The sequence below is a fragment of the Dermacentor variabilis genome, chromosome 8 (genome assembly GCF_050947875.1).
Source record: "Dermacentor variabilis isolate Ectoservices chromosome 8, ASM5094787v1, whole genome shotgun sequence".
NCBI classification, from domain to species: domain Eukaryota; kingdom Metazoa; phylum Arthropoda; class Arachnida; order Ixodida; family Ixodidae; genus Dermacentor; species Dermacentor variabilis.
The window spans coordinates 17,683,223-17,703,539 of NC_134575.1; the positions used below are offsets into that span (position 1 = coordinate 17,683,223).

The window sequence follows — 20,317 nt, forward strand, 5'->3', positions numbered from 1 at the left end:
AGCTTCAAGTCAACCACCGCGCATGCCATGTGTCTGGTAACTGAATGATAGAACTCGGCTTACCGTGTCGAGACCGAAGAGGTTTGGCAGCGTAATGTTGACACACGATGCCGATGAGCCTGTAGTCGGGCTGGCGGATGTCACTGCCGTTGAGACAACAGAGGTCCGTTCTGACATTTCTTTGCTACCTTGCATCGTCGAGGCACTCGGGGAAACACTTGCTGTCGAAGTCACGGACGATACGGTCATAAATGACGTCATGTTGGTGCTGCGAGCTGTCGACGTCGTAACCGGTGTGGAGTTGTTGGCTGAACTCTGGTCGGAAACAGTGCTGGAAGTTTTGGGATAAAATGTATTTGAGGAAGATGGCAACGACGGCCATAAGCTTGTGCCATCTGAACTGGCGCCCGGGCTTGAGTTGCTCGCCGTTGTCGCACGGCTGATAGTTTGACCCTCAGTCATCGACGTCCCATTAATGCTGCTGCCGTCGGAAGGTACGCTGACTGTGGAACCGGTGGGGATATTTGACGTCGTGAAAATTGTAGTCACCCTTATTGGTGTATTGCTATTTTGAGGCTCGGTTGTTTCACCTGTCGTTGTTGTCAGGTTGTATCGAGAAACTGTCGTTATAGAAGCAGAGATTCTTGAAGTGCTGGCTTGCGTGACGGACGTCCCAGTCTGCATCGTAGCATCAGGTGTAGCATTCACACCTGCTATCGTCAGGCTTGTCAAAATTGTCCTCTGCGTAGTAGAAAGCCTCTCAGTGGGGGTCGTGTTCGATGAGTCACTATTGACTTCGGTCCTTGGAGAGCGCGTCACCGTAAACGGTGAGCCGACTTCTGTTGGCTGCATCGATGTCATCTCGCCACTCGCGGATGAAGGAATAGGCGACGTAGACGTGCTTATGATAGTTGAAAGTGTAATTGAAGCGTTATTTCCTGTTTGCGTGGGGGCAGTTGTAGACGTAGGGACACTAGCTGGATTGCCTGTCTCGTTGTTTTCTGCAGGGGCAGAGCTTGGACCCTGCGTTGAAGTATGCCCGGACGCCTGCGACGATGATGATGGAACTGATGACGTTGGTGTCGAAAATGGTGACGAAGTTTGCGAAGATGGCGGTAACGTCATCGATGATGCCGTTGTTGAAGGGGGCGATAGTGTTGGGGATGAACTACCTGTCGTTGGCTCAGAAGATGTAATAGTCCGAATTGAGAACCCTGTGGTACTAGAGGTTGTACTCGTGGCTGGATAGCTCGACACCACCGCAGAGGTGTTTGTAGTAACGTAAGTTGTAGACGAGAGAGTGTTCTCGCCAGACCCTGAAGCCGGAGAAATTGTCGTCGTCGGCACAGTCAACGTTGTCGTTCCCGAATTCGAGACGTTCGGGCTTGTAGAAACCGTGTCCTGGTCTGGGTTGACCGAAGATGATCCTCTTGTTGTCAGTGTTGCAGAAGTTGTGACAGCGTCACCGTCAGGTGGGCCGGTGCTTGTTCGTTGAGAGTTCGCGGAAAAATTCATAGTCCTAGCGCTTGTCGCAGGCGTGCCTATGTTTGTTGTTGGCAAGCCTCCCTGGCGACTTGTAGCCGTCGCAGACGCTGTCTTTAAGTTTGTCGTTTCAGAATACGTTGGCACCATTGACGAAGATTCTTGAGTGCGCGTGCTGCTCAAGGCTGTAGAGAGCGGAGTTTGATTTGGGGAAGTGGTATTTGATTCAGAAGCAGACGAAATCGTTGTCCCCGTACGGTCGCCCGTCATATTTGTAGTGTTCGAGCTTACTGTAGTTGCTTCACTGGAGTTTGTCGTAAATAGTCTCGTGTTCGTGGATGTGCTGTTTGAAGTCGGAGTGTTATACGGAGAATCGGCCGAAGACATCACTGTTGCTGTTGCGGAGTTTGTCCGTGTAGTTGAACTTGGCAAGGTAGTAGTGATGCTGCTTGCACTGCCACTTGTTATGGTAGCCATATCTATGGAAAAGAAGAAAGCAAGCAACGCGCTGATCATAAACTCGGGCTTTTTGCTTGATCACAGTTATTGTAGCATGAAGAAAGAGGCAGTGGTCTCTTAGATAAGATCATCTCATTCCGTGTCAGTATCATTTTTTGTTCGTGCAACAGACATTGATTGACGCGCTTTTAGATAACTGCGTTTATGAAAGTGCAATTACTGTCTCGTTTTGGTGGAAACACAGTATTTTTTATATCAATAATGACAGCAAGCACTGCGGGCTTAGGGTGACCTGCACCTTTACTATCTGCATGAAAAGCGAAGACAAAAGATGGCGCGAGCTGACTTCCGTTCTTTCTTTTCTTTTTTCCTTCTTTCTTTTTTTTTTCTGCGAGCTTCTACGAGTAAATCAGCCTAACAAAGGACAGGGGAGGTGGGGTTTAGCTAAAGTAATATAAGACACATAATCGTTTACTGCCTTGCGGGCCCAACCAAAATGTCGAGAGTTTCCTCATTAAAATGAATGGAGCTCGGACGCTTCTTGCTGTTTATCAGATTTTATTAGACTTCATTTTACGTTATGTATATTAGATTTTATTATAATAAGTATTAGAAGTCGTTCACACTGCATACGTGGCATCTTATTGGAGGCTGGCAGCTGTTATGACGAGAGGCCACGTGAATGGTCACGTGGAAAGAAGACTGCTAGGGTATCGTGATGGCAATGCAGAAGGCCATGGCGTTCCTTATTGGTAGAAGATGTCTGTAGCTTGCGCGTTGGTTGGAGGATCTACTGTGACGAAGCATGCAGAGTGTTTCCACCGCCTATAATAAACAGAGAATAATTCGTCGTTTAGACGAAATTACATTGGCGCAGGGTTTGGCAATTAAATTACCAGAGCCTAATCTGAAACCAGCAGTTCCGCTAGCTGACAATGTATCAATGATGCCAGCGTGCTAAACGATCACTTTAGCTCCGCTAGAAGAGCCAGTTCCCATGATCTATCAGAAATTTCGGTTACACACAACAATTCGCAAAGTTTTACCTGGGCATCGTTTTAAAGCAAAAATTATTTACATTCATTCATTACTAGAGGATATACGTAGGGAAAATTATTTCTCCCACACCGGAAGGAAGGGCCTCGTCGCGTTTACGTCACAAGCCCCCAGTATCCCTTTTTCTCTCTGCCTCTTCCTTTTTCGCTGCTCGCCGTAAATCGTGGGGCAGTTTTGTGCCTTCTGCGTTGGATGAGTAACCGTAGTCGCGTGCCATAGTCGGTGACGTTGCAGGTGGTGCGTCTAACGTAAAGGCGTTTCTGCGCGTGAACTCGATTCTGCAGCAGTAAGTCGGGTTTCTCAAAGAGAAAGGCTGCGCGGGCTTTCGCTTGAAATTTGCGCTGTTCTTACGCCCTGCGGTGGTTTAACACTTTGGCGACACGATCGTCAGCGCCTGAGCTAGGCTGCATGCTAACATGTTTGCATTGTGCGAATGTGGTGAGGGGGGCCCTTTAAAAGAAAGCTGTACTGTAAGAGCATTTTGACTTAATGAAGTACTCACGGGTCACCGGAACGTATCCCTATAGGACCTACGGATTTAGAAACCTCGAAGAAACGAAGTGACTTTTACGTCTAGCCCGATTTGATGACTTTGCTTGAAAAATAGGAGTAAGACAGTAGGTACCTGGAATTCTGCAGTCCTTAAAATGCCTCGAGAGTGTAACGTATTGCCCATAAAAGAAATTCCATCGTTTTGCGGAGAAAGAGAAAACTTTCTGCGCAATACTTACCTCGGGATACAACGACAACTGAGATAATAAGGAAACCACTCTGCGTCTTTCCAATGAAGCTCAGCTAAATCGCGAGAACGTACATGTGATTCTCACGGTGGTCGTGCGATCGCAGCGACCCATTTCCTTATAGTAATTCTACCGTGAAGCGTTGTCCTGTTTGAAGGCCCCTTAAAGCGCTTGTTCGCGGACTCCTGGTGGTGACATGTGTAGTGGGCGGTGCTTGGGAACGATATCATCACCGCTGCACCAGGCCTATAACATTGCGACGTAATGGATAGATGAGTAGGTGCAAAGAGACTAATTTGGAAAGCCTGCAGTTCTTTAATCAGCGCTCAAACCTAATTTTGCCAATATGTTGTCCTTCCTACCTCATTTAAAGCGGCCGTAATGGTCGTGATGCGCCGTATTAGTTCGTAGAAAATCTCAAATTTTATTTAGCTCAACGGGTTAATTCAAGTTTAGATATTGGCACGACGAATGAGCGTCGATGCTAAAAAATATATCCTTTGCTCACCATTCCGGCAGTTGGCCAAGTGAAGTAGCAGCGTGGCCAGCTGTTCCACTGAGTCCCGGACTTGCTCGGCAACGAGGGGCCACGTGATCACCTCGGCGAACTGCTTCAGAGCGAGCCTTAGCAGTTGTACCAGCGGACAGGCCAGGGAGCGCGCCAGTCGTGGTCTGAGGTTTTCAGGGGCACCTTCGAAGACGCACTGCGAGAGTTCAAGACTCCCCTCAGAGTTTTGCACAAGAACTAAGGAAGAACTATCACTGTCACTACTAGGGAGACACAATACAAAGACTTTAAATATAAATTAGGAAATTCGCGGGCGCTAGTTGGAATCGCTTGGCACAGGACAGGGGTAATCGTTGATCGCAGGGAGAGGCCTTCGTCCTGCATTAGACATAAAATAGGATGATGATGATGATTACAAAGACAAGTGATGAGCAGTCGCACTCCCAGCTAAGAGGCTTTGCGCTAACCACCGAATTCTGGGCCAATCCCGCTCAGTGGTTATGTGTAACTTGTGCAAACGAAGCGTTAATGGCAGCAAGGTTGCCCTCCTGACTGACCACCCTCTGTTTAAAGCCTACATCACTGTCTGGCCTTCCTTCGCATCAATTTGCGGCAAAACCCCACACGTGACGTCCCACCGTGAGGCTTCCTAGCTATGATATATGGATAAATAAAAGCACAAATAAGTTGTGGATGAACACATAGTAAGACTCAACCTGGAGCCACGACAATGACCAATTTATTGCGATTACGTCTTTGAGAACAGTGAGGCGGACAAGTCGTCACGACAAATAAATATCTGTTGTTGTTGTTGTTGTTGTTGTTGTTGTTGTTGTTGTTGTTGTTGTTGTTGTTGTTGTTGTTGTTGTTGTTGTTGTTGTTGTTGTTGTCGTCGTCGTCGTCGTCGTCGTCGTCGTCGTCGTCGTCGTCGTCGTCGTCGTCGTCGTTGTTGTCGTCGTCGTCGTCGTCGTCGTCGTCGTCATCGTCGAAACGTTGGTCCCGAAATATGGCTTCCCTCATTCCTCCACTGTCGATTAGTTCAGGCCTACATGTTTGTGTGTATGGTAAGGTCAACCCTAGGTTGACGCGGGCCGCTTCCCACGTATGGACTGTCAGACCGAGCCCTTCAGCCACATCGCGGGCCTTCTGGACTGCCCGTAATTGGTCAGAGAGTGATTCACTGTGTAGCATTTGCCGCCGCCATTCTCGTTCCTTGTCACAGTCTGTGAAGACCGCGAGGCAGTGCGAAAGCATGTGGTCAAGATTAATGATGCCATTGCGCTTATTACAGTTGGTTTGAGTTTCCCTCTCCGGATAGATCCTGTTAATAAAATCTGGACTTGGGTATATTCTTGTCTGTAGCAAACGTACACCCCGTCTTTTAAAATACAAATCGGTGTATGTTCGGAAACGAATGAATGCGTGAAGAAAGAATGTGCACTGTTTTGTTCAACCCTTGTTTTGGACTATGAAATAAATCGCGCACCGGGACAAGGACAGGAAATGACTGGTGTGTGCTTTAATTCGCCGTAACACGGAACGATAATTAGCCTTGTTTTATAAGCTAGATTGTTTTTCGTGTCATTTAGTTATTATGAGTAAATCCTTCTGTATTGTGGATGTTGTTTACGAGAATACAACAGTTAGAATCGAAGCTCCGCTGAGTGGTAAATCGTTAGTAGTGGTATTGTAAAACGTCTTATGACATATTACGCTGGCGATAGACTCTTAAGGGTATTCAGGGAGTGTTTTTGCGCTGCTGCAAAACCAGTCCCGGTGTGAGTGTGCAACTCGCTGTAAAAAGCTGTTGAAAGTGGCTCACCAAATATTGTCACGTGGAGCAGCCGACCATTTTCATGTCTTGCTCATTGCCGGTAGTGGCAGCCACTTTGCGTGGTAAGCTTTACGTAACGGTGCAGATTTTTATATTTGACGATAACAGCCAAAATGTTATTCTAAGTAATATCAACATCCCCTTTGCTTCTCATGCATTGGTTATTTTTATTCAAGTTCTAACGTAACATCGATCGAGGCAAAGTTTACAGAAGTAGGTCGTAAGCAACTGCTGAGGACACTGGGTGATATTTAGCCTGCAAAGCACGGTACCGAGGGCCATAAATTGCACGATCTGCGTTGGAGCTCAGAGCTTTTTGTCGAGCCCCAGAACACATAAGTCTTAGCTTTGGTAAAGTTGGTATTCTGCCAGTATGAAGCATATGATGTACAGCATAAACATTTCTCTTCACCGGGCAATCGAAAACTTAATCGCGGGACGTCTGCTTGGAAAGTAAATTTATATTACAAGAAAGAAAACCGAACCGAATGCACTTAACCAATTTATTTATTTATTTATTTATTTATTTATTTATTTATTTATTTATTTATTTATTTAGTTATTTATTTATTTATTCATTCATTCATTTACTCTCAGGGCCGAAGTATTACAGAGGGGAGTGGGTAGAGAATAAGCGTGGTGCATAATAACATAATAACAACAAAATAATAATAAACTTAATAAACATAATATGACAAAGCATGGTAAGGCATGGTAACTCCTAATTATACAATGTTAGCAAAGGTAGACTTAAATCGTGTGTTATCATTAATGGAAACAATGTCGGAAGGAAGGTGATTCCAGTCTTGTGAAGTTCGAGATAAAAAAGAGTAAGGAAAGGTTTTAGTATGACATGGCTCGATGCCAACCTTAAAGGGATGGTCAACATGGTCAGATATATAATGTGGATGAAGAATGAATTCGTCACGGAGGGTCGGGTGATAGTAAAGTCGATGGAAAAAGTGCAAGCGAAAATTTTTGCGGTGGGATGCTAGAGATGGAAGAGAGATATCAGATTTCATAGAAGATATACTGGCAGTGCGGTTATAACAGGAACAGATGAAGCGAGTAGCGCGATTCTGCTCCATTTCTAATGACGCAACCAAATCGATAGTGCTTGGATCCCAGACTGGAGTGGTGTATTCTAATTCAGATCGAAAGAGTGTTTTATACAACAAGAGCTTTAATGACGCAGGGGCTGCCGAAAAGTTACGACGTAAGTAACCTAACATGCGATTAGCGTTGTTAATTATCTTCTCAATATGCAAAGACCAACTTAGATTAGATGTGACATGAGCGCCTAAATATATATAGGATGAAACCGCGGCTAAGGGAGAGTTGTTTAGGTAATATGAAAAAGGACTACTAGATGCGCGAGCGACAGGCATCACTTTGCACTTGTTAATATTTAATTCCATTAGCCAAGTATTGCACCAGTTACATATAGAATTTAGATCTGACTGGAGAATGTTAGCATCGCTATCACTAACTATTTCACGGAAAATTACGCAGTCGTCAGCGAGAAGATGAATATTAGAAGAAACTAAAGAAGGAAGGTCGTTAATGAAAATTGGAAAAAGAAGGGGGCCTAATACGGATCCTTGTGGGACTCCAGATTGAGCAGGAGATTGGTTTGAGGAAAGTTCATTGGCTACAACAAATTGGGAAAGATTTGAAAGGAAATCTTTGATCCATAAATAAAGACTACTATCAATATTAATTTGACTAAGTTTATGAAAAAGAAGTATGTGGGAGACCTTATCGAACGCCTTAGAAAAATCTAAATAAATACAGTCAGCTAACGAAGAACGGTCAAGAATGTGGTGGTTTATTAGTAAATGATAATAGCTGCGTTTCACACGAAAATTATTTCCGGTAGCCATGTTGAGCTGGTGAGAAAAAGGAGTTAGATTCAAGAAAGGCGACAAAGTTAGAGTATATAATGTGTACTAAGAGTTTGCAGCATGTGATAGTAATGGAAATGGGCCGATCATTACATGGTGAACCTTTATTGCCTGAGTTGAAGATTGGAATCACCTTCCCAACTTTCCCTTAGGTTGGAAGAATTGGTGTGTCAAGCGATTGCTGAAATACCCTTGTTAGTATGATTGAATCGTCTTAGACATGCTTTGCAGGTGACTCGTATCCAAGCAACTTTTACCTACCGTCAGCATATCGAAGAGGGCCTTTATCGTCCCCTCCTGGAAAAAAAAGAAAAATAGCACGGACTTAAGTAAAAACAATCACTATTGTAGCAATGCTTGAGAGGCAGCTTCACGTCAGGCACTCCTGTTTAAATGCATGGTAAAGGAGAAATCATTTTTGTGAGCAATCACTGCACCAGTTTTGATTATATTTGCTGCATATAGGGGAGAAGTTAGAACCTATTAAATTTAGGAAGCAGATTTATTATGGAGACCGTTCAATTTTTAGGAAATATTCTTCAAAATCACAAAATGTTAAACACGTCGACTGTCAAGTTAACAACATTATACCTCAACATTAAAAAACAATACCACAGTTCTGGAAGTTGCACCTGATAATATTTGCGCAAGATAATATCGATATATTATATATCGCTCCGGAATATGCCACTAGTTTGAAAGACATTTGCAAAACCCCTGTAATCATTGTGAAAATCTTACGTAAGCGGTGAATTTATATATTAAACTTGTCTTTTCTAGACGCTCTAACGGGTGGAGTTTACAAAACTGTGATATCTGTTTTGGCAGAGAGTTACGTATGTATAAACATTGCGCCTGAAGTTTTTTAAGCTTGCCAACATTCGAAAATTTTCTGCAAAATTCCAAGGTTTGAATCAGAATTGTGCTGCCAGCTGTCACTAGAATTTAGCTTTGTCTCCCAACTACAACAAACTTCATACAAATTTCTCCAGTGGTTGTGTCATGAAGTATTTCTTAGTTTTACAGTATTTCTCAGTGCCCACTGCACCGAACTTGGTAGGCTTTGCGGCATTTAAAAGGAACAATTTATTCCTACCGACTATAAAAATAAATGTTTGTTTTTGCTGTCAACATTTTGATAAAAGTTATTAAAATTCTCAAAAATTTTAAAATCGACAGGAAGTGTACAACACTGTAGTTCAGCAATACAAATACATATAAAAATTCTGTAATCCCGTAGCTGTTGAATATCTCAAGCGTTCAAAATAATGCATTGAGTAAAACGTTTACAAAATTTTTCCAAATATTGTAACAGTTTTTCGTAATATGTAAGTCTTGTTCCAATTTTCGGCAACCGATCGAGTTTAAAAAAGTACGATGCCTTTCTTGGTAACTGAGACACGTATTTGCAAACTTTGTGCTTCAGTTTCTTTTCCTTTCTTAGGTTGTCAAACTCTGACAATTTTCGTGAACCATATCAAGTCTGTAGGCCAAAGTTTTGGTCCTACAGTTGGTGTCCTAAGGCTTTCTTTTTCTTAAATGCATCAAGTTTAATATTGATAATCACTTCAGCGGTTCTATAACGAAAGTATTACTGCTTTTCATCCATAATTGAATGTGACAATTGGAGTGGGCTCCGGGAAGAAGTTCTCATTTAAACATTTCCTTAAAAATTATTTTGACAACATAATAAACAATACCGGAAGAGAAATCTACAACTGATAACAACGAAATGGCATGCCATTCTGGGCATCGTAGAATTCAGCTGTTACACTACATTCGCCATCTTGAGTAATCTAAATGGATAACAAGGCAGTCGCACCCTGTTTGGATGACTCGAGAAAGCAAATATGGCGCAATTCGCCATACAGCAGGTGTGAAAATTCTCTGTTTTAACACTCCCGTAGTGAACACGTGGCTGACCATGCCCCTTGCATTTCTGCTCGCTTGCTTGAAATATGTGAAGCCAGCTGAAAGATTGCGTCTCTCTAGAATCCACATGGTCTTATTATAGTTCCATCCGTTTCCTTGTAAGCAACCACAAAAGAAACGTGTTTGCTTTCTGAATGAGCCTAGTAGAATCAAATCAAGGCTGATATGTGATAAATAAACAGCACAAATAGCTCGTTTTTAAATTAAGATGGTCCAATCTCTACGCACGCTTTGGCAGGTGCAAGCAAAATAATCGTCACCTTGCAGGTCATTCGTCCGACAGTGTTCAACAGCAGTTGGTGAATTATCAGATGATATTTAGAACATACACAAATTTCGTGTTACTCCTTCTTTTTTCATTTTTTGCATGGCAGTGAGGCTTGATTCATGCGTGATTTCAGTGTACAGCAAACTAAAAAGAAGAAAATCTTACCTTGGGTTGGTCACCTTCGAAGCAAATCAGAGCAGATCTATCGACGCACTGAAAAAAAAAAAAACATGCACAGGACATAACGCCAATCAGCATGAACATGTAAACCAAAAAAAAGCTTTCGAAAAAGCAAGTGCGCTCAATTAAGACTCATAAAAATGCATGAATCTGGAACAAAGTGCCTTTAGAATAAAAACAGGAACAGCGCATCACAGGACAGAGCGCTCTGTCCAATCAACCAACCAACCAGCCCCATTGAACACACAGCAAAGTGTCTATCGTACACAGAACTCGGCAGCAGAAAGCAGAAATTGCACCCGGCCGATTTCAAACGTCTTCTTTCTGCTACATGCATAATAAACGACGTTGGCTTAATAGTGTATGCGTAAAACGCCGTGTTTCGTTGGTCTATACGAAAAGCCTAAACTCGCATCAACCATATCTTCCGTCTAATCGACTATACGAGCGTGACTATGTACACCAGTGAAGACGTACAGAATTTCGCGCAGTTATTTTCACCACAGATGCTGAAACCAAGGTGGCCTATTTGCCCTACCAGCCACCTTTAAACTCGGATCATGTGTCGGTGTCGCTGTGTGTGCAATCTAAGCAGCCCAACATACGCAATAAAGCCATTTGTGTACGCGACTCTCTTGTGACAGCTCCGTCCAGATAGTGTCACGGGAACAAAGATGGCCGTTCACCTACCGGTAAATTGAACCCGCTACTCACCGTGTTTGAATTCATTTTTTTCTCCAGACTGGAGGGTATCACTAAGCGCGATCTCTTTGCTGAATCCACTAACATGTTTGAGTGGATATTCAACATACAGCGTTTCATCGACTACTGTGGAGGTATACTTTTTTGTTCTTTCCTAATGATTATTGCAGCCGATAATTAACTTGCGGATGTGCTTTGAAATGATAATTAAACACTTTAAGAAAGAAAGCTACATGACTGGCTGTACACTAACTGCACGTTCAATTACCCTTTAATTACGAGTACTCACTAAAAAAGCTCGAAGGAACCACGCCGATTTTCAGTGGAGTCTGCAGTATGTTGGAATAAAAATTAGCTAACTTTCAGACATTCGTTCACAGCGCATCATGATTTGCGACTCAAAGCGATTCACACGACGGTAGTATAGCAGCCACGTTGACATCCGCAGTGACAATAAAATTTGCAGTGCAGTCAGCACACGCTGTTGGGCAAGTCGGTGCAGTTTCTACATCTTATCCCTCAGCGCATCGCGTTGTGTCGCCGTCTATGTGTTTTGTGTTTGCAGTGCAGTCAGCACACGCTGTTGGGCAAGTCGTTGCAGTTTGTACATCTTATCCCTCAGCGCATCGCGTTGTGTCGCCGTCTATGTGTTTTGTCTTTGTTTTGCGCCCAGAGCTAAGATGTCCAATAGAATTCGGTTACCCACGAATTGGTCGGTCACCGCGCAGGGTTTCCATATCTCGGCTCAGTAAGATGGGGAAATGACACAACTGGCGGTTGAAAATGGAAGTTCTCCTTCTGGCTATGATGACAATCATGGGCCTGCCCTTTGAAGTTGGGGGGATGGGGGGGGGGGGGGGAAGTGTAGGTACTGGATTCCCCCGCGCACAATTTTTGCTCTTGCCCGACGAGTCTTAATCTTCACCTACGACACAGTGCTGCAGACCAATATCTAAATACTCCGCCAGGAGGAATGTCGCCACTATAACACCTAATTCGAAATAAAGCCCCGTGGTTTAAACCAGCACTACTCTATGACCCATCGAACATTTTGTCAGGATGTAAGGCGGAACAGGATGGTTATGTGCAAAGCATTCCTCTTTTCACTCTTTCGTTCATTCTCTCGGATATCACTGCTAACATCCTGCCGAGACACCAGTAAGAAATCTAAATGTTCCGGGGCCCGCATATTGCGACTTTCCGCTTACTAACAGTGCCCAGCAAGATTCAATCCGTTAAGCCACCGCGCAAGCTGTTTGTATCTGTTTGTTCGGTTAAATCAAATTGCAAAAAGTTACATTCACTTGCTAAGTACCTAGTTTAGAACCAAGTGCAATGAGCTAAGTCTGTGCGCTCTAAACAATCGAGCAACTCATTTTCGACATCCAGCGGTAACGGAGTTTAAACATTTTATCTCAATCCATTTCTAGCATCTTTTTTCTTTTCTTGGTCTTCTTGGTCATTGTCTCTCAACCTTTCACAACCTAAACAGAAGTCTTGTGACTCTCATTCATTTTTAACCTCTTGCTTCATATAAACAAGGAGAGAGAGAGAGAGAGAGAACTTTATTTATCCCATCATAAAGGGAAAGGGGCTGCGAGGAGAAGGCGAGGGAGGTTATCCTACTCGCGGTAGGCCTCCCCTACCACCTCAGCTCACCTCAGGATAGCTTCCTGAAGTTCGGGGTTGTAGCTCCACATGGCTGCCTCCCACGGCTCCCTACTACTTAAATCTCTACAAAGGTTAGGGGAAGGGGAGTGATTCTTGCATCTAGTTTATTCCACTGCTTAATAATTACAACTTTATTTATTATCGCTTCGAATGCATTTCAATTCGGGAATGGCAAGGGAACGCGAGCACAAACGTCTTCCTCAAAGTGAACATCGCAACAACAGGATTGAAATGAAACCATCGACTTACATAACGCCTGCAATAACACGGCACACAAGACAACATCATCCGGACTCACTAACACCCTATTATGCTCGAAATGACACGTCTAAATTTTTTTTCACCAGAACAATATCAGACTGGAACGACAGTTTGCAGACACAGCGTGATTAAACATTGCATAAATTTGTACTGGCTTGTTCCTAATTTGTTCTCTTTTGTTTGTATGCATTCTATTCACCCTCTGCTTGGACGGAAACGTACGCAGTGTGTACTGAATAAATAGAATAAATATGCAAAGCTCGTCTTGCCTGGCGCACTGCGAACGACGAAGGAAAGAACACGCTGAGGAAGGAGCCGCAGCGAGCGTCTCCGGACACCGCAGGCTGCGCGCAGGCCTCCAGGGAGAAGTTGAAGCGGTAGCACAGGAGCGTCGCCACGGAACTCACGTTGACCGCTGCGGGAAGGGCACGAAAGAAGCTCGGAATTTCCCACAGCAAATATCATCCCAGAGGAATCTGGCACAACTGGCTCGCACTAGTGACCGAATGCAGGCAACATAATTTACCGGCTTCCCCACCTTGTCGTCGCCATCCTAAAGGTTTCCGCGTTTAAATCTGCCATTGAAGATTGTTCGGTGTAGCTTACGACATGTACTTTTCTTCCGGGCTTCCTTATGTAATGCCTTCGGACATTGAACGTATTCGTGTATTCATATATATAAATAAAGACATATATGGAGATCTGAAAACACTAGACCAAAACTAGACGAACTAGACCAAAATATGCGACTCAACTCCGTCGCCGTTGGCAGTGTTTTTTTTGGTCGCAAAATTCAAGGAGGGAGTTTTGGCCTCTTATTGTCTCGGCTGAGGACAGAGACAAGCATCTTGCGATTGATTGATTGATTGATTGATTGATTGATTGATTGATTGATTGATTGATTGATTGATTGATTGATTGATTGATTGATTGATTGATTGATTGATTGATTGATTTTTGGTGCAAGGGCTGCAGTTCTAGCCAGAGAGCGCCAGTACACCACAGAAATTACGGGCAGTACGTGGACATGCCTAATCTACGTCCTGGCTTCAAACGACTTTGTGGCTACTCGAATTTATCATATGCAACAAAATGTTGCGATGCAAGCATAGCAATTCACAATTCATCTGCATGCGCGAAGAGAATAAGTTTAGAAATTTACGAGCGCTTCAAAATCGGGACAATTTCTGAGTTTGTGAGAAATGTCGTCACGGTCCAAGTAATTATGTTACTGCGAAAGATTTCGAAAGGATTTTATTTAAACGCGGTGAGGAGTAGAACGCAACCAGCCGTCACAGCAAGTACAGATGCAGAGACGTTCAACAGGCTCGTCGCAAACACATCTGTCGCACGAACACTTGTAACTCATCCCGGAGAGGAGCGAATAGATCTTCGTGAATTCCTCACCCATCCACAAGTGACACAATAATGCGGCATAGTCGCGGGGGAGGCCTTGTTGTAGCTGGAGCTTCATAAAGGGTCGGCTATTCGCAAGCAACTATTGGAGAGGCAAGCGAATGCGAGGATACTTGGGAAGCCACAAATGGGGGTGCAGGAAATGAAAGAAATGTGGCGACACCGCACTTAGATCCCCGCACCAGCTCTTCGCAACGTCAATAATTTTTTTCGCAGCGTTTCTCCGCTGCTTGTTATGCACTCGGCATTGAGGGAGGATGACCTTGCATTTGAAAGTATAGAGGCACTCAAAGTGGAACGCTCCGGGGTCATTTTCTGCACAACAGCGGACGAACTAGACCAAAATATGCGACTCAACTCCGTCGCCGTTGGCACGGTTTTTTTGGTCGCAAAATTCGAGGAGGGAGGTTTGGCCTCTTATTGTCTCCGCTGAGGAAAGAGGCAAGCAAAAGTTATTTTGCTTGCCTCAGCATGTGATTCATGCCAAGTTGCTTTCATCAATGGCCGGGAAACCTGGCGACGGAAAGGAAGAAGCCTAACTCACGCAGTTCGAGTTCGGCGAGCACCGCTTGGTAGAGGCCCTCGAGATTGAAGAGCGCTGCGGCAGGATCAGTGATGCGGGGCAACTCGTCAAACATGCACTGCGAGATAAAGTGAGCACTTCTGCGTCATGAAAGACCGCACATTCTTATCCAGAGAAAACAGGGGGAAGGCGGGAAGTGGAAATTCAAGACGATGAGCGAAACCAGAACAAGGTGAAATCAGGCGCCAACGTTTCGACAAGTGGACTTGCCTTCTTAAAGGCTGACCTTGAAAAATCCTTGAACAGTCCTTGAACAGTCTTTGAAACAATCCTTGAAGAAGACAAGTCCACTTGTCGAAACGCTGGCTCCTGCTTTCGCCTAGTTCTCGTTTTGCTTCATCGTCTATGCATTGTTAAGTCGTTGCTCTACGCCGGCGTCGTACGCGCAACCTCCCATATCACGTCCTTGCGTCTCTCCTTGAAACTACAAAAAAAAAGTTTTCGCAGCTCCAACGTGACCGAACCTATCAAGATGCGTTCCCTGCAGTGAAGCACGTCATTCATATTTCGTCGTCAGTATGACTCGAATACTCACTATACTCCGTTCCATACATAGCAGTCAACGCTGTGTAAGCTACGCAAGAAGTTCAGTCAAGAAAATGTATAACTCCGCGCGTTCCGTCTCTGCTTTCTCTCGCGCGTTCTCTCGCGCGAGCATGTACGTGAGGTTCCTCGCAACGGGTTGCAAATAAAAAAAACTCGAAAAGAACAAAAATAAAAATGACATAAAGCAACGCATTAGCAGCCGTACATCACAGTCTGTTCTTTTCTAACCATTAAAACCTGTTTCATTCAATACTGAGCCTACATAAAAAAAACGATTGCGCACAATTGCGGTCAAAAAACATCGAACTATATCCAAGTGCGAACGAAGCCACCGCAAGAAATCTCTCTAGCCTCCACTGCGGTGACTGCTTTGTATGGAACGGAGTATAGCTACAATTCTTGGACTGAAGTATGTCCTGTAAAGTAATTGATTAAATGTTAGTTGACTTAATTATGTTAATTGTTCTTTGATTTCTCGTGCAGTTAATGGCCGCCTCATTTATTAATTTATGTCAATGGTTAGAATTGTGCTGTCTACCACAGTCCATTTTTAAAGCTCTGGTGCCGCTAAAAAAATTGACAGTCACTAAAGTATCCTTATGTGATCCACCTTAATCTACTTTACTTCAACTTCATTCCCTTTAGTTCACCTTAATTCACGGTATTCCACCTTAAGTCACCTTACTCTAACTTCAAAACTTTATCTTAATCCACCTTAATCAACTTTATTTCACCTTCTTGCAGTTTACTTCACCTTAATTCACTTTCCTCCACCTTAAGTAACGTTACTGTAACTTGCGCTAACTTTAATTCATTTTACTTCACTGTAATTCACCTTAATCAAGGTGAATTACAAGTTGATTCAAGCGAGCCCGGAGGCCCGGGTTCAATGCCCACCCAGACCAAGATTTACCAAATTTTTGTTTGAAGAATTAATTTACTTTGTTTACACGAGCATCCTTGAGAAATCTTACGTCAATCCGAGCATATTTTGACGCGTTTTTACTCCTTGAGCCGTCGGCCATTATTCCAACCATCGCTTGATCACGCAAACTTATTGATCACGCAAAGCAAACTTATTTTCGGCGTTTCTCCCGGGGACCAACCTCTATAAATAATGGTTTAACATGCGTAACGACAGCTGTTTTAAGCATTTCAGCTAGAGTCTTAGTACAACATTGCGCGATAACTAGTTTCGACGCAATGCAGCACCGTTGGAGCCCACCGCGTATCTACAATTCCCTTTCTTCCTTTCTTTCTTTCTTTCTTTCTTTCTTTCTTTCTTTCTTTCTTTCTTTCTTTGGTTTCGCGCTGCTTAACACGACGAAAAACGAACCAGCCTGGTTTTATAGTACTGGCATGATTATATCTGATTATTTAATATGGCTGTTATGTGGGAATATCAGATTTTTTGTGCCCATTTACTCTTCATAAACTGGCACCCATAGATGTCCTAAACATCACACGTGCGGAATTAAGCAAGACTCCGTGTATCATCCTGTGATTACTTGGCGTACCGCAACCAGAAGCGCAAACATTAAAATCTTGTGGTTCATGCCACCAGGCCTTTGCAGATGCCCCAAAATCAAAGTATCAGCTAAAGAAGAAAGAAATGAGGTATTATGTAAATTTGAAGCAAAAAACATGATAGTGTACTTACATCAAAAAATTGCTCCAAGTCTTCTCCTAGCCCTTCCTGCGAAAACAAAAGGAAAGAAATATTGCTAACTTCTGCGAAGATTTAGACGTCCTCCAGTCGCAAGTGCAGAAAAGGCAAATCATGAACTTACAGGATTCGTGCCACAGTCACCTAACCTCATATCGAGACACTGTGAACGAAAAGTAAACGGCGTTACTTTTGTTTTTATTCAAACGTCATGACGTTATCTCGGCCCTTACCTGTGACAAACCTCCAACGTTCGGCAACAAGACGTTGTCACACTGCGCTACAGAGAAAATCACAGCTGCATTATTGTGATGCAAAAGGCGATCTCGTTATTATCCTTATCGCACGAATAACCACAATATTATTCAAGTTCATCCTTTCGCAATGGCAGTCGTGCCTACATGTGTGCTCCGTCTCACAAACTAATAATGAAACCTGGCATGCGCAGATAAATATTTACGCTATTTCCTTAGTGGTTTGACAAAGATTTCATCTAATGTACAAGGTGTCTTGGTGAACGCTCGGTAATTGAAAATAGCCCAGTCAGGTTTTCCGCGATAATAATACCCACGCCTGCAGACGTTAGAATTAGCACAGTCATCGCTGTCTTAATATTTCAGAACTTAAAATTGATGCATCAGCAGCTAATTATGTAAGTCATTCAGAGCGTTAAAATTTAAATATTGAATTCGGTTAACGCTCATCGTATCTCTGGTAACAGGAATCCTTAAATATTTGTCTAGAAATCGTTAATCATAGACACTGACACCCAACGCCGTATTGTTTGGCGGAGCCAGAGCAAGCTATTCTGTAAAAATATTAGGTGCAATGCAAATGCGCTTCGCCTCAAGCTTGAAGGCATTTACCTCGGATATCCGTTGATGCGCGGTTATACAGCCTGAAAATTCTTGTTAACCGAACATCATTTCCTTAACCAGCTTCACAATTACATATTTCCTCAATTTAAAAAAAATTATTTCATTATCGTTTACTGGTAACGAAAGAGGTAACCAGTGCCTATCCAAGATTCCCCTATGTCTGGTTACCTGTAAAGTTCCTTACTGTGGCCCCACAGCATTGTCCTAAGGAATACAAGCATTCCTTGAAGCCGCTTGTATATTACCTAGCGAAAACTAAAGCAATACAACAACGCAATGGGAAAAAGGACAATTGGACAACTACAGCGCGACGCGCACAATGCCCTAGAGAAGAACTCGCCTTATGGCATGGGAGCTAATCATTTCAATGCGGAAAGCTCCGTTTTCGACATGGTTGAGAAATGTCAGCAATACAAGCAGAAAGACACAACCAACTTACCGCATGACCGGGCGAGTACTGAAACAAGAATGACGCAGCTCAGAACACTCGGGAAACTCATGGCTGCAACGTTAGGCCTTGCGGTGAACTCAAACAACTTAAGAGAACCTAACCAAGTGGGGTGTGAAATTCCAGTGAGGGAGTGTCTTGCGGCGCTTCGAGCGCCCTTGTCAGCAGGCCGGGAAGCGAGGACCAGTGCGCCGAGTCCTTGTACCTGCTACGTCATCGGCACACGTCACGTTCGCAGCCATTGTTTTGCCCCCGGTGTGTGAGGTTTCTTCCACTAGGCAGTGACACAGCGTTTCCAAAATCAGTGCTGAACTTGTATACACTTGTGTGCGTGTGTTTTAAACTTAGACCCTGCCAGCGGAGCTGCCTTGGGCACTTCCTTCAGGTCGCTTTAGTGTGTCAAGAACGATCTGTTCTCGTTTTATAGCACAGTTGAAGTGAGCTGGGACAAGCACGTAAACATAACAAGGGACTATAGAGCAACGGCTTTTCTATATGTTATTGTTCCCGTCGCTGTTTTTTTTTATTTCGCTCTGTTATTTTTGTTTTGGCGGTTGCTGCCCTTATTGGTGGTGCTGGTGGTTGTCGTCGCGGTCTCAAAACGTGTTGCTGAGGTTTTGTTTATCGATCCGATTGGACATGGCGCCTACCCACAGGAGGTGATTGGCCATTAATCGGGTGGGCGAATCAAGCGGATGAAAAAAACAAGGGAATTAACACTTTAGACGTTGGGCCTTACAAAGTGAAATTTATTGTGTGAGGAACAAAAAAGGAAATGTACAAGAACGCAGTCAGAACGAAACCGCGGAAAACATGTATGCCCACGGTTATGGTGTCGTTCGTCGTTGATGATGATGATAAGCTAAAGCATCGGCTCCTTCCGTGCGTTATTGCTTCCGCGGTCGTTTGTTGTTGCGCATGGTTGTTGAGATAAAATTAAATTCTCAGGTTTTGCGTGCCAAAGTCACCATGCCGTATTGGGGGACTGCGAAATAATGCTAACCATCTGCAGTTCTCAAATGCGCAAACTAAATCCAAGCACACGAGCGTTCTTTTTTTTATTTCGCCACCATCGAAATGCGTATCTCCCCGGCGGGATCGAACCCGCTACTTGCAGTCCTGCGGCATAACTCCAAAGCCACGGCGCTACCACGGTGGCTTATAATGGCTGTTGTTGCGGCCTCGAAACATGCCCATGGCGATGGTGGCAGTGTGGTCATCGTCGATGATGATTTGCGCGTCATCAGCATTGCGTCCATAGCTCTCGCGGAAAACGCGAGTCATGATAGGTATGACCTGTGTTGTCATGTTCATTGCCTCTTAAGTAGTACAGCCTCCGTCGTACTTAATCCCAACGTTCCTTAAGCGCAATTTTTTTCGTTTTCCCTGCGGATGGTGCCGTATTATAATGTTGTGGTTGGTGCGCCTTTCCACTGCGAATAGCTTAGTTCCTCTTCCTTCCAAGGCCTTCAATATCTGCGCCTTACGGGCCGCGTATGTTATAACAAAGCCGCTAGGGGGGCGCCTTGATCTGTCCGGTGTAGTACGACGGCGGCTGTACACTCACAGTGTCAGGACATTCCACATGGATGCAGTAAAATACATCAAATTCGTACGCTTACCTTTACTAGTTCATTCAATTGAAAGAACACTGATATCTTTTTTTTTCATGCGGTGTTAGATTACTAAGTCTGACGCATCAACCTTTTTTTACGATTTCATAAGATTTTCTTTCAAGATGGCACGGATAAAAAATTACGTCCAGCATTCAGTACAATTTAAC

The 20,317-nt window shown here is 43.9% G+C and overlaps 1 protein-coding gene across 2 annotated transcripts in view; it reads right to left on the bottom strand.

Annotated features, from left to right (window-relative positions):
- LOC142589728 (uncharacterized) overlaps positions 1 to 15,566 on the bottom strand; it is a 28,139-nt gene extending 12,573 nt beyond the window's left edge. For both annotated transcript variants that reach the window (XM_075701290.1, XM_075701291.1), the window contains exons 1-7: positions 15,532 to 15,566; positions 14,958 to 15,054; positions 13,267 to 13,412; positions 10,349 to 10,396; positions 8,245 to 8,280; positions 4,246 to 4,441; positions 64 to 1,961 (exon numbers count right to left, since the gene is read on the bottom strand). In XM_075701290.1, coding sequence (XP_075557405.1) covers positions 64 to 1,961; positions 4,246 to 4,441; positions 8,245 to 8,280; positions 10,349 to 10,396; positions 13,267 to 13,412; positions 14,958 to 15,054; positions 15,532 to 15,546 — 2,436 coding nt within the window. In that variant the 5' untranslated portion in view covers positions 15,547 to 15,566. The remainder of the gene's footprint in view (positions 1 to 63; positions 1,962 to 4,245; positions 4,442 to 8,244; positions 8,281 to 10,348; positions 10,397 to 13,266; positions 13,413 to 14,957; positions 15,055 to 15,531) is intronic.
- Positions 15,567 to 20,317: the final 4,751 nt, after the last annotated feature.